General features: G+C 42.3%; 1 protein-coding gene across 8 annotated transcripts in view; it reads right to left on the bottom strand.

Annotated features, from left to right (window-relative positions):
• NKTR (natural killer cell triggering receptor) overlaps positions 1–14543 on the bottom strand; it is a 43996-nt gene that overhangs the window by 23490 nt on the left and 5963 nt on the right. For 6 of the 8 annotated variants that reach the window (XM_058019042.1, XM_058018220.1, XM_058045048.1 and 3 more), the window contains exons 3-6: positions 9167–9241; positions 3591–3698; positions 2945–2989; positions 1211–1298 (exon numbers count right to left, since the gene is read on the bottom strand). In XM_058019042.1, the coding sequence (XP_057875025.1) occupies positions 1211–1298; positions 2945–2989; positions 3591–3698; positions 9167–9241 (316 nt within the window). Of the gene's footprint in view, positions 1–1210; positions 2633–2944; positions 2990–3590; positions 3699–9166; positions 9242–14543 lie in introns of those variants that run through there. The other 2 variants (XM_058020721.1, XM_058019899.1) reach the window with 2 other exon arrangements.

Genomic DNA, 14543 nt, shown 5'->3' on the forward strand with positions numbered 1-14543 from the left:
TATCATACTGAAGATCTTTTTCAGGCAAAGGAAAAAAAACCAAGATTTTTGAGGACAATTTACTCCTTTACCGAAGACAGGGAAGCGCCATTCATTCTTATCCCCCAAGAAAGATGGCAAAGAAAAAAAGACTTTTTCTAGTTAAGTAACTATTCTAAAATTGACTTTTCAAACCCCAGTGTTGTTGCACAAAGTATTTCTGGACTAAAGTTATCAACCTGCTCTTCCCAAATACAAAGTGGTAAACATTAACAGGAGGCAATTTTGAGAAGGGAGTTAACAAAAGGAATTATCACATCAAAGTTTGCAAGCTTAGAAAAACTGATACTCAACCTAAAATAGACCTGCTTTGAGCTGGAAACCCTCAATTATCAGACCTGAGTGTTTTACTTATGAGTAAAAGTGTAATTTCTAGAATTTAACAGAATGTTGTTACTAGAATGACATTTTTTAAAGGTAATGAAAGAAAAATCTGGTTATCAGCACATCAATCTACATAGTGTTGGTAAATGCAGCACTATGTAGAATTATCAGACCTGAGTGTTTTCCTGAGTAAAGGTAAAAGTGTTTGCTGTAATTTCTAGAATTTAACAGAATGTGGTTACTAGAATGGTATTTTTTCAAGGTAATGAAGGAAAAATCTGGTTATCAGCACATAAATCTACATAGTGTTGGTATATGCACAAGTTAATGGAGTTATGATGTATTAAAAAAGCATGTCAGGAACAAATACTCAAATAAAATAGTAATAGTAATCATAATAATCAAATAAAAATTCCCATTCTTCTCCTGAAAAAAAAAAAAACCAAAGAAAACAGCCCCCCAAAACTCATAAATCATCATTTTTTAAAGAGCAAAACCATACAAACCACCTCTAGATCTCACTGCCCCTCACACACAATGCTCATCACTGTCATTTGCAGAGAACCTGATGAGATTTGTGCACCCACAAAGCAAAGAATCTATTTCCTGGCTGCTAAGAACTGAAGATAAATCATATTTTTAGGGTAAAAAAGCCACAAAGGAAGAACACCCATGAATGCCACAAGGAAATATTGATCTCTAGCAATTCCTAGTGCAGGTGCCACTGATTCCCAGCCAGGATCAGCTGGAGAACATGGATTTCTGGAGAATTTAGCAATACCATCTTTCTCATGAACAGCGCTTCTCTGTGTAAGAAAAGCTCCACTGTGGGATCACTTCTACTCACATGAAAAATTGGGAACCATTGGTATGTTTCCCTCGGTTTGCCATTGACAAAAGGAACGCTCTGTCATGTTTGAGAATAAAGTTTTCATCTGTTTGAAGAAAAAATATGTTTGTCAGATTTTCCCTGGTAAGGGAGGCAGGTTGTTTTCTTAGTAACTTATGGATGCTCTAAGGAGAAATTCTGCTGCTGCTGGAGAAAGGGAACAGGATGGAGGAAAAACAACAAGCAGGTTGAAACAAGTCTCTTCAAATTACACTTGAGACAAAACTTTGGTTCTTAAAATGGTGCAGATACAGTGCAAACATTTCTAATTTCAAATAATTCATTATGAGTATATTCAATAAACATTAGGTAATGGATTTAAATCCTGAGTTATTTGGGTAAGAACGAGGTTGGCAGAATTATTGACATTCTAAAACAGGAATTAACATACATGATGCTGTTATTTACACTGCAGGTGGAAAGGTCAGGAGAAAAAGCTGATTATTTCCCTGCTATGGCACACTAAAAATGTCACCTCTACATTCAAAACTGGAAGTCTCAAAGCATAGAAGGGAAAAAAAACCCTCTCTATATCTCAATCTAAGTATAAAAGACAAAACTGAACATGCATTTTATATTGCAGTGAATAAAGAGGAGTTCTGGTTGTACAGCAGAATATAAAACCAGATCTTCTCCAGGTCCTTTCCAAAGATAAAAATACCAATTTGAATGTACAAAGCTTTTCATTTTTAGATCACATATCAAAACACAATCCTGCATATTTAGCACTCACCATGGGAAACAAACCCTGAGTAACTTTTAGTAAATGGATCTGTTCAAGCCTTTCCTTGACTAAAAACTTCAATAGTCCCACATCAAACTGTGTCTCTTTTTAAGAGAAACTTAATTTCATGCATCTAACCACACCCAGAACCAGAGGCTGTAAATAAATATATTCACTATCTTAACATTTGAATATCAGTAACCACATGGTTTTTTTTTAAGAAATAATTGTATGTCTTTAAACAAATAATTTAAAAACTCACCATTTTCCTTCCAACAGACTTTTACAGAGGTAATTGTACATTTATTTATCAATTCTTTGCAAGGAAAATGACTTTTGTAGCATATAAATAAAGTAAAAAATTAACCCTAAGCATACAAACCTTGAGAAGGGAAGGGGAGGAAAAGGGACATTAACAAAAGAAGAAATCACTGTTTAGAGCTGGAATTATGTGGATTTTCTCTCAGAATAAGTCATGAACCCTCAGAAAGGTTAGACACAACTCTTTATTTCTCCAAGCAACACAGATATCCATCTACAAAGGGACTTAGCAGTTGTCTATAAATTTACTAGGGAGGGGACAAGGGAACAGAGTTTGAATTTGTGTTACTGAGCTTTTGTCTCTTACCTTTTCATTTTGCAAAAGACCACATTCTCTATAAACAAAAGAATATGTTGACAGTTTTAGGCAGGAAGATAGGAGTTTATTCATGAATAAAGTTGCCTAGCCTCCATGCTGAAAGTCATGTTTAACCAATTATGTTAGCCTTAATTAATTGTCAATTTAAGTTAAATATTAACAAAAAATTATCTGGAAGTCATGCACATAAAAGGAATTCTCATGCAACATTAGTTTCATGCAAAAAGGTGATCTATGAGTGAACCTGTTTTCATTAAGTAGTCTGGGAATCAAGACTTGTTTATCTCAGGACTGAACAGAGAATCTGCAAAGACATATTTGCTCTTACCTTTGAAATAGCCACCATAAATAGATTCACCTCCTTTTCCATTACCTACAGATTAAAAGGCAGCAATTAAAACTTTTTGTTGAAAACTTTTTGTTTCATTTATACAAAAGTTGTGCAGAACATTCCACCAGCACTTGACTCTCAAAATAGGAGATTCCCTCTTCAGGCTCTTTTGGTCAGGACACAGTGAAAACAGACATTTTGGTAAGGACAGGTATTTCAGGAAAGGAACAAACAATGCAGGAAAACATTCTGGAGACATTTCTACTCATTCAGTGCTTTATTATTATTTTAATCTTATTCAAACAGTTACATTCCTGTACCATCAGAATTGGTTGATGCCTCTACTGCAGAGCCACAAGTGAGAAGTAGTTCAGATCAGAGTCTGCATTTGAATTGTTTTAATAAGATGGAATATCATAAAACCCTCCAGTGAGGAGTTTTTAACACACTTTTCTAAACAAATATTATATCAGTTGAAATATTGTAGAACTTCAAAAATTAACAATAAAATGGGTGATCTATGCTATACCTCACACAAATGAAGTATTTTTATGGCACTGTAATACTTTTGTGGTGTTTTCTGAATTTATGAACACAAAAATGATAACATTTCAAACTTGGCAGTTTTAAAATCCCATTTTACCTTCACTGAAGTCCCCACCCTGAATCATGAAGTTTTTAACCACACGATGGAATGTGGTGCCTTTGTAGCACAGCTTCTTCCCAGTTGTTTTGCCAATTCCTTTTTCACCTGCAAGAAGGGGAAACAAAAAGAATCCACAGATTGTCACTGCACAAATCCCAAGGGTTTCCCTCCCTATGGCAGCCATAATTAAAAGATATCACAGTCCTACCCGATGCCTTTTCACCACCCAGAAGGGGATCTCTACAAGGGAACTCTGAGGTGAAAATTAAGTTGTTTCTTAAAAAATTTTCCTCTCCCCTTCAAGAAGGAGTGTGTAAATCTATTCAGGATGATTTATAAAAAAACAAGAGGTCAGGATAATGGTGGGTTAACTATTTTCTGTGGGTACAGCTACACTCCTATGCAGGTCACAGCATCCTTTGCAAACCACTCTCACATCTGGATGTGCCAGATGATTCCCAGCAGAAAAGCCAGGAAAGCAAGTTTCAACTCAATTTCAATGTGACCCACACTTGGAAAAGTGGGATTGAGCTACTCCAAGCTTCCACACGTTCCCCAAGCCTTGCACAGTGTCTGCACACCCCTTTACAGCAGCTGCAGATCAGGTGGGCTGGAGATTTTTGAGTTACTGATCCCACAAGCTCAAGTTTTGTTTGTATTTCTTCCAAAATTCAGAAGAGAAGCTGCCCTGGGCTTGTTGGTGAGGTGATAATGACAGGCAGGGTGAGGTTCTGGGCAGTGGGTCCATGAGGGATTTGTGCTGCTCAAGAGACACTGACTGGAGCTTCCCAGAGTGGGGGAGCTGGCAGAATGTGCCAATTAACAGGTAAAGATTATAATAATAATATTAATAATAATATTATGCACTGTGGAACAGTTAAAGCCCCACATTATCCACATGTACAGGAGATGCAGTGTACTGAAACATGAATTAACAGGATGAATAACAGGCCAAATAACCCAAAGTTCAGTTTCACACCATCACTGGTTCTGGAATAGGTATTTGACATTTCACCAAACATTCTGCACCCTCAGAAATGCAACACTCCCCTGCTGCCATCTCTTACTGTGCCACCCCAATCATCCCAAATTTGCCATTCCAAGCCCAGCACTGCCAGGATAAGGGCACTTTGTGGCACAAAACCCACTCAGGGCACTGCTGTTTATCATCCCTCGCTCATGGAATATTTATTTATTAGTAATTTACCTGCCTCTCCACACCCATAATCCCAATCCACACCTCCTCCCACCCTATTTTTGATTTCCACATGAGTTATGCAAGCAAAGCTGTTTCTGACAGGGATGGACACACTCCTCCCCTCTTTGTGCAGCACTGAAAACCTTCCTCAAACACCACCATGGAATATCTGCCTGCATGTTTGGCCATGCCTCAGGATGTCCCTCAGGGCCATGGAAAATCCCCTCAGAGATGGGATCCTGCAGGGCACTGAGCTGGAACAGTCACAGAACACCACCAGGGCTGCCTCTGCTGCACACCCACAAGTGAAAAGCAGCTCAGAATGGAGTTTGCACTTGAATTGTTTTAATAAGATGGAATCTCATAAAACCCTCCAGTGAGGAGTTTTTACACACTTTTTAAAACAAATATTACATCAGTAGAAACATTTTAGAACTTCAAAAACTAACAATGAAATGGGTGATCTATGCTACACTTCACACAAATGAAGGATTTTTATGGCACTGTGTAGCCATGATATTTTCTGAAAAATCCTTTCCTTAGCATTTTTCCTCCTGAGAAAGCTGAGAGGCCTCAGGAACAAAATGTAAACATTGATTATCTGCTGCTGTGGAATGCAACAGGTGCATCTGGGATTGGGCTCATGTGGTTGTTTCTGATTAATGGCCAATCACAGTCAGCTGGCTCGGACAGAGAGCTGAGCCACAAACCTTTGTTATCATTCTTTCTTTTTCTATTCTTAGCCAGCCTTCTGAGGAAATCCTTTCTTCTATTCTTTTAATACAGTTTTAGTGTAATATATATCACAAAATAATAAATCAGCCTTGTGAAACATGGAGTCAGATCCTCGTCTCTCCCTCATCCTCAGACCCTTGTGAACACGGTCACACACACTGTAATACTCTCATGGTATTTTCTGAATTATATATTATGAACACATAAATAACATTTCTGTTCCTTTTAAAACTGAAAATTAAAGCTCTTAAACAGAGCTGGAGGTGAGCTGGGAGCTTTGGCAGTGGCCAGAATCCCAGTGCCTTTTCTCACCCCCATTTAGAGCAGTGGCAGTGCTTTCCCTTCCCAGCCAGGTAAAAGCCACAGCAGCTGTTCCCCTGGCAGGGGCTGCAGCACCTGCTGAGCTCAGACACCCTCACACACCCCCAACACTGCTCTGAGCTCACCCTCACACACCCCCAACACTCTGCTCTGAGCTCTGACACCCTCACACACCCCCCAACACTCTGCTCTGAGCTCAGACACCCTCACACACCCTCACACCCCCCCAACACTCTGCTCTGAGCTCTGACACCCTCACACAGCCCCAACACTCTGCTCTGAGCTCAGACACCCTCACACACCCCCCAACACTCTGCTCTGTGCTCAGACACCCTCACACACCCTCACACACCCCTAACACTCTGCTCTGAGCTCAGACACCCTCACACACACCCCAACACTCTGCTCTGTGCTCACACACCCTCACACACCCCCAACACTCTGCTCTGAGCTCAGACACCCTCACACACCCCCAACACTGCTCTGAGCTCACACACCCTCACACACCCCAACACTCTGCTCTGAGCTCAGACACCCTCACACACCCCCCAACACTCTGTTCTGAGCTCAGACACCCTCACACACCCCAACACTCTGCTCTGAGCTCAGACACCCTCACACACCCTCACACACCCCCCAACACTCTGCTCTGAGCTCAGACACCCTCACACACCCCCAACACTGCTCTGAGCTCAGACACCCTCACACCCCCCAACACTGCTCTGAGCTCAGACACCCTCACACACCCTCACACACCCCCAACACTCTGCTCTGAGCTCACCCTCACACACCCCCAACACTCTGCTCTGAGCTCAGACACCCTCATACACCCCCACCCAACACTGCTCTGAGCTCACACACCCTCACACACCCCCAAAACTCTGAGCTCAGACACCCTCACACACCCTCACACACCCCCAAAACTCTGAGCTCAGACACCCTCACACACCCTCACACATCCCCCAACACTCTGCTCTGAGCTCAGACACCCTCACACAGACCCAACACTCTGCTCTGAGCTCACACACCCTCACACACCCCCCAACACTCTGCTCTCAGCTCAGACACCCTCACACAGCCCCAACACTCTGCTCTGAGCTCAGCTCCTCTTCTGCTCCAGGCCAAACACCAGCCTGGCTCTTTCTGCTCCAGACATGCATGAATTTTGGCAGGAAAAGAAGAATCCTTGTCTTTGAGCCCATCCTGCCTAAGCAGCTCTTTCCATGGCCTGCAAAGCCCTTGGCAATGGGATGGCAGAGGGGAACTGGCTGCCCTGGCAGCACCTGGACTGGCAGCTCAGTGTGAATTGGGTGCCAAGTGGTGCCACTTTGAGATCAGAAGGGAATCAGCTCCTGACAAACACCACAGCACGTGGGCCCAGCTTTGTTCCATAGGTGGGCACATCTGCAAGGCCAGCTGCTGCAATTGAAAAAGGACATTTCCAAATCTGCTTCTGACAACAATGCCAGGCTCACTCTGTCCTCCTCCACCTGCCAAAAACAGCCTGGCTGGATGATGGCTTTGTGCAGATTCTGTGGTCCAGAATGGGAGAGCATCCCCTGTCCACTGTAATTCACCTCCTCAGGTGGGCACAGGCCTTGCAGATGGCTGGGGTTTGTACTTGGATAAACAAATCATTATTAACAATAAAATCCACTATCAATTAAAATTCCACTATCAATTAAAAATCCACTATCAATTAAAAACCCATCAATTAAAAAACCCCCATCAATAAAAAACCCCCATCAATTAAAAAAAACACCTATCAATAAAAAAACCCCTATCAATTAAAAACCCCCTGTCAATAAAAAAACCCCTCTCAATAAAAAACCCCTATCAATAAAACCCCCCTATCAATAAAAAAAAACCCTTATCAATAAAAAAACCCCCGTCAATTAAAAATCCCCCATCAATTAAAAACCCCATCAATAAAAAACCCCCCATCAATTAAAAACTCCCATCCATAAAAAAACCCCATCCATAAAATCCCCTATCAATAAAAAAACCCCATCAATAAAAAACCCATTAATAAAATACCCCATCAATAAAAAACCCCCCATCAATTAAAAAACCCCATCAATAAAAAACCCCATCCACAAAAACCCCCTATCAATAAAAACCCCACATCAATAAAAAAACCCATCCATAAAAAACCCATCAATAAAACCCCCCATCAATTAAAAACCCCCATCAATAAAAACCCCCATCAATTAAAAACCCCCCATCAATAAAAAACCCCCATCAATAAAAAACCCCATCCATAAAAACACCCCCATCAATTAAAAAAACACCTATCAATAAAAAAACCCCTATCAATTAAAAACCCCCTGTCAATAAAAAAAAAACCCTGTCAATAAAAAACCCCTATCAATAACAACCCCCCTATCAATAAAAAACCCCCTTATCAATAAAAAAACCCCCATCAATTAAAAACCCCCATCCATAAAAAAACCCCATCCGTAAAATCCCCTATCAATAAAAAAACCCCATCAATAAAAACCCCCTATCAATTAAAAACCCCCATCAATAAAAAACCCCATCAATAAAAAACCCCCATCAATAAAAAACCCCATCCATAAAAAACCCCCCATCAATTAAAAACCCCCCATCAATAAAAACCCCCTTATCAATAAAAAAACCCCTTATCAATAAAAAAACCCCCATCAATTAAAAACCCCCCATCAATTAAAAACCCCCCATCAATTAAAAAACCCCCATCCATAAAAAAAACCCCTATCAATAAAATCCCCTATCAATAAAAAACCCCTATCAATTAAAACCCCCATCAATAAAAAACCCCATCAATAAAAAACCCCATCAATAAAAACCCCCATCAATAAAAACCCCCATCCATAAAAAACCCCATCAATAAAAACCCCCATCCATAAAAATCACTACTTATTATTAATTTTAAACTTTTTCAAAGAATTACATTCCTGCACCAACAGAACATCACCAGTGTTGCCTCTACTGCAGACCCAGAAAGGAAAAGCAAATGTATGCTCCCAAATGTATGAAATCTTTAAAAAATACATAATTAATAAAGAAAAAGTGGTATTTCTGCAGGTTGTTATAATAATATTAAGAATAATAATAATAAATAATATTTTATAAAATAATAAATAATAAAAATAATAATAAAAATAAAATAATAATAATAAAAATAAAATAATAATAAAAATAATCCATAGAAGCCTCACTGTTGGGCAGAAGATGAAAGAAGACATTCATAACTGCCAATAAAATCACTATCAATATAATTATTAACATTAAAAATGTTATTTATTAACAATAAAAATCTGAAATATCAGCTACATACCCGAGCACAAGCAGAGAAAGTTCTTACAAGTCTTTGGACAAATGTCTGAGAAGAGCTGAAACATAATTCGACCAACTAGAAAATAATTTAAAAAATAATTAGAGTTATAGAACTGTGTGGAATAAGAAAATCTGCATATAAATCAATCTGTATGTTCTAAAATTGTAATTTTCTGAGAAAAGGTTACTTTATCAAGCAGAATAAGAAATATCTGAGGTACGCATATATTAGAATACACAGCAAGAAAGAAGAAGAACAGAATAATAACAAATAGATAATAAGTAATTAAACTCCATCCAATTTCTCAGAAGACCTGGAGATTCCATTGTGATTTGAACCTGGAAAGCCAAGCTGATTTACTAAAATACTTGAATCACGTCAGATCTTTTCCATTTTGCAAATGATTTCCCACAAACACAGGTCCTCAGGGAGCTGCAGCAATTCCCTCCCCAATTAGTGTGTTTATCCAAATCCATTAATGATCACACTTGCACTCTTCTCCCTGTGATCATCACCACAAACTCCAACTGGCTGAGCTCCATTGGTGCTGAGGATTTCAGCTGCACTGCCACTCCTGGCCTAAAATCCTTCCCTTCAAAAAAAACCCAGCTGGATCCAACAGAGATGAAAGGCAGGAATAATGCTCCACTTGCCAGATATTGTCAGCTAAATATTTTCTCTTTGCTGCTGGTGGTAGTTGTGATATGGACCTTCCAAATCTATTAAAATACTGCTGAAAAGTGGTTGGATATAAAGAAAACTGTTTTTAAAATTGATTTACATTTTCTATTTTATTTTCCAAGATAGTGGGATGTGAAGTACTAAAAAAATCCATGACAAACTGCTCCCAAATGTATGAAATCTTTAAAAAATACATAATTAATAAAGGAAAAATTGGTATGGAAAAATAATCCATAGCAGCCTCAGTGTTGGGCAGAATTACAAGGAGACCAGCAATCATCTGGCAATGAGCACTACACTCTAGTGGTGCACACTGGTAAGACTTCATTTTAAAAAGTAACAACTCCAGGAATAACTTCTCTTTCTTTAAAAAAAAAAAGTTCAAATGTATTTCATTCAATACTTTAAAAAAAATAAAATTGGGAGGCTTCTAAGAAACTGTATTCAATTTTAAGGCTCTGTCCAAATATATGCAATTATAAGATGGTGAATTGTTGGTTCAGAAAGGAAGAAATAAAATAACAGCATCAGTACTTGATAATCTTAGATAAAAATTCAAGATGCCTTGAGCTGTTGAAAGGTCTGAATCTCATTAGGTGCAGCAAGAATGTGCTCTGAGCATTCATCACCACAGCAGGAAAATGAAAAGGAAACTGAAATGAAAATGCAAAGGGCAGGGAGGGTGTCCAAAGAATGAAGAAATAGAGAATATTCAAAGATCCCCCATCAAACAGCACTTCTGTCACCAGCACTGGGACACAAGGGCTGTTTGCAGGTGAAGAGAGCACTGGGCTGTGAGGGTTGAGCACTCCTACAAGGAACACACCAGCCAGTTCAGCCCAGCTCAGCTGAACAGTTCCCAGCTTCCATCCTGGCCCAGGAATTCAGGAGAACACAAATCCCACTCCCATTGCTCTGTGCACAAAGTGAGCAGTGACCGAGTCACGGAGCTGCAGAGCCCCCTGAGCCTGGAGAGAGTCATGGGAGAGACCCCAAAATGGTTTGGGGTGGGAGGGACCTGGAAATTCATCCAGTCCCAGCTCTGCTGCCATGGCAGGGACACCTCCACTGTCCCAGGCTGCTCCAGGGACACCTCCACTGTCCCAGCTCCTCCAGGGACACTTCCACTGTCCCAGTTCCCTCCAGGGACACCTCCACTGTCCCAGCTGCTCCAGGGACACCTCCACTGTCCCAGCTCCCTCCAGGGACACCTCCACTGTCCCAGCTCCCTCCAGGGACACCTCCACTGTCCCAGCTCCCTCCAGGGACACTTCCACTGTCCCAGCTGCTCCAGGGACACCTCCACTGTCCCAGCTCCCTCCAGGGACACCTCCACTGTCCCAGTTCCCTCCAGGGACACTTCCACTGTCCCAGCTGCTCCAGGGACACCTCCACTGTCCCAGCTCCCTCCAGGGACACCTCCACTGTCCCAGCTCCCTCCAGGGACACCTCCACTGTCCCAGCTGCTCCAGGGACACCTCCACTGTCCCAGCTCCCTCCAGGGACACTTCCACTGTCCCAGTTCCCTCCAGGGACACTTCCACTGTCCCAGCTCCTCCAGGGACACCTCCACTGTCCCAGTTTGCTCCCAGCCCTGTCCAACCTGGTCTTGGACACTCCCAGGGATCCAGGGGCAGTCACAGCTTCTCTGGGCACCCTGTGCCAGGGCTCAGCACCCTCACAGGGAGGAATTTCTACCTAGTATCTCATGCAAACCCATCCTCCTTCAGTTGAACACCTTGTCCCACTGCTCCATGCCCATGTGAGTCCCCCTCCAGCTCCTGGAAGGTCTCCCTGGAGCCTCCTCCTCTCCAGGCTGAACAGCCCAACTCTGCCTCTGCAGGAGGATTCCTCCTGCACTCCCTGTGTGAAGTCACACAGGACACTTTCCAGGGACAGAGCTGGCACTGCCCCCATTCTGCTCTCAGCCCAGTGCCAAGGACTGAGGGCTGTCAGTCCCTGCAGCCTCCAGAAGGGACTGGTGCTCTGAGGCATAAATTGCAGAAGGATTTTGCTGCAAACCCAGCACATTTAGCACCAGCAGACACCACTCTCTGATGTTCCTGCAGATGACAAGGCAGAAGATGGAAGGAGACATTCATAACTTCCAGCAGTATTTTTCACCAGTGCTTTGTCAATAACAAATCTGCCAGGTGCTCATAAAATCCCAGAATGATCCCTGCTGGAAGGGACCTTAAATCATCCAGTTCCACATGCAGGGACACCTTGCACTAGATCAGGTTACTCCATGCCCATCCAGCCTGATCCCTTAATCCTACAAATTGTACTGCACACCCAGCCAAGATCCAAGGATGACAGATCCAGTTTAGGAGATGAGGGCTGGATAAAACCTGCAGCAGCCACAGCAAATGCTGCTCCTGAGACACAAACCACACACTGGGAATCCATCTGCTGGGTTACTGCCTGCATTTCACTGCAACTGCATGAACACCATTAGCACTGAGAGCTCGTGTTTTCCACTGACAAACAGGCAATGAAATGTGCCAGAGAAAGATCAAACTCATTTTCACACCTTGGGCAAAGATGCAGAAAGAACAGCTGCTAATCAAAAAAAAAATACAAGTGTGGAGAGTTTGGTTTAAGCATGGCTTAAAGAAAAAGGCTATGAAGGTATACAGTTGAGAGAAAAGTAAAAGGTAGTTGTAAAAGCAGTTTTTAAAGCAGTTCTCAGGCTTGGTTCTATAAACAATTAGGCTCTTTTAAGCATTACTTTATAAACAATAAAGTTTTCAGACAGTCTTCTCATAACAAGTAAAACACTCTCTCTGAGAAAAGACAGCTCACTAAGAACAGATATAGAAATTTTAAGAATTTTTCATATCACAGTAAAAACGCTAGTTCTGTTTTTAATAAACAATTATAAATATTGTAAAACAAAAGGAGTGGTTAGAGTTTTCTCTGTTAGCTTATCGTGAGCTTAGATTTTGCAACATGCATGAAGTTAATTAACACTGTTATATAAAGTAGCTAATCAATCAATAAATTAGAGTTCAATACATCACCAAAATAGTCGTCTCCCTTCACTTCAATACACAAGTATGTATGATTAGCACCTACAAATCTTTCTCTTGTCTCATCTCTCATCAAAAAAAAAGAGAAAAATCTCATTTTAAACTTGGAACTGAGGTACATGCTGATATAACACAGATAAAAAAAGCCCTTGAGATGCTGTTATTTCCCCAGATTTAGACACCTCTCCTCTGAGATGATCCATTCAGTGCAGACAATTTCAGTGCTTTCTTCAGCTTCATTTCACAGAATCACAGAATTTCTAGGCTGGAAGAGACCTATAAGATCATCAAGTCCAGCCCATGTTCTAACTGTTCAACTAGATCATGGCAGCAAGTGCCACATCCAGTCTTTTTTTCAATTCTTCAAGGGATGATGACTCCACCACCTCACTGGGTAAATGATTCCAGTATCTGACCACTCTTTCTGTGAAATATTTCCTTCTTACTTCTAACTTCCATCTCGCTTGACGCAGCTTGAGACTGTGTCCTCTTGTTCTGTCTGTTGTCACCCCGAGAAAGAGCCCGACCCCAGCTCAGCACAGCCACCCTTCAGGAGAGACCGACCCCAGCTCACCATGGCCACCCTTCAGGACAGACCGACCCCAGCTCAGCACAGCCACCCTTCAGGAGAGACCGACCCCAGCTCAGCACAGGCACCCTTCAGGAAGTTGTAGAGAGCGATGAGGTCACCCCTGAGTCTCCTTTTCTCCAGGCTGAACAACCCCAGCTCCCTCAGTCGCTCTTCTTGTGCTCCAAGCCCCTCACCAGCCTCGTTGCCCTCCTCTGGACACGCTCAAGTAACTCGATGTCCCTCCTAAAGTGAGGGGCCCAGAACTGTCGCTGTCTCGGCTGTTTAGGTGACCTGGAAAGGCCCAGGGTGGCCTTGGACAGCCCAGCGCTCCAAAGGACGAGAAGAGACTTCTGATCTTTTCTCGGTCTCGGTGTTTATTAATTGTTTATCTAAAAGATTTTCCCTCAGCCCGACAGAGGTGTGCACAGCAGCCAGCCATGAGCACACTGAGAGCCCCCGGGGCGGTCACTTGTCTTTATACTCAAAACTACGTATACAATATTTATCATTTTTCCCCAATACCTTTTACCCTTATTGACCAGTGCACTTTTAGTAATAACCAATCCCAAAGTGCCAACATCACCACAGAAGATGGAGGCCAAGAAGAAGAAGAAGAAGGACAGGACACGCCCCAATTCCTCCATCTTACTTCTTTAGACCCCCCTGTACAGAAATCCTAAACTCTGTGTTTCACACTCTAATTAACCCATCCCTTCACCATTCACCCAGTGAAATCCTCCCATCCTCATACAGGTGTCGTCTCCCGTGCAGGATCAAAGTCCAGCCACCAGACACTGCTGGCAACATTCCAGGACTCCCAAGCCCCCCAAGGGTGGTCTCGGCCACTCTGCACATCAGTCCTGAGGTGCTGAGATCCCACACAGAACTGGATGCAATACTCCAGGTGAGGCCTCACCAGTGCCGAGTACAGGGGCAGAATGACCTCCCTGCTCCTGCTGGCCACTCCATTCCTGACACTGGCCAGGATGCCATTGGCCCTCTTGGCCACCTGGGCACACTGCTGGCTCACATTCAATCGACTGTCACCAGCACCCCCAGGTCCCTTTCCACCTGGGCACTGTCCAGCCACTCC

This window comes from Melospiza georgiana, chromosome 1 (assembly GCF_028018845.1).
Source record: "Melospiza georgiana isolate bMelGeo1 chromosome 1, bMelGeo1.pri, whole genome shotgun sequence".
Taxonomy (NCBI): domain Eukaryota; kingdom Metazoa; phylum Chordata; class Aves; order Passeriformes; family Passerellidae; genus Melospiza; species Melospiza georgiana.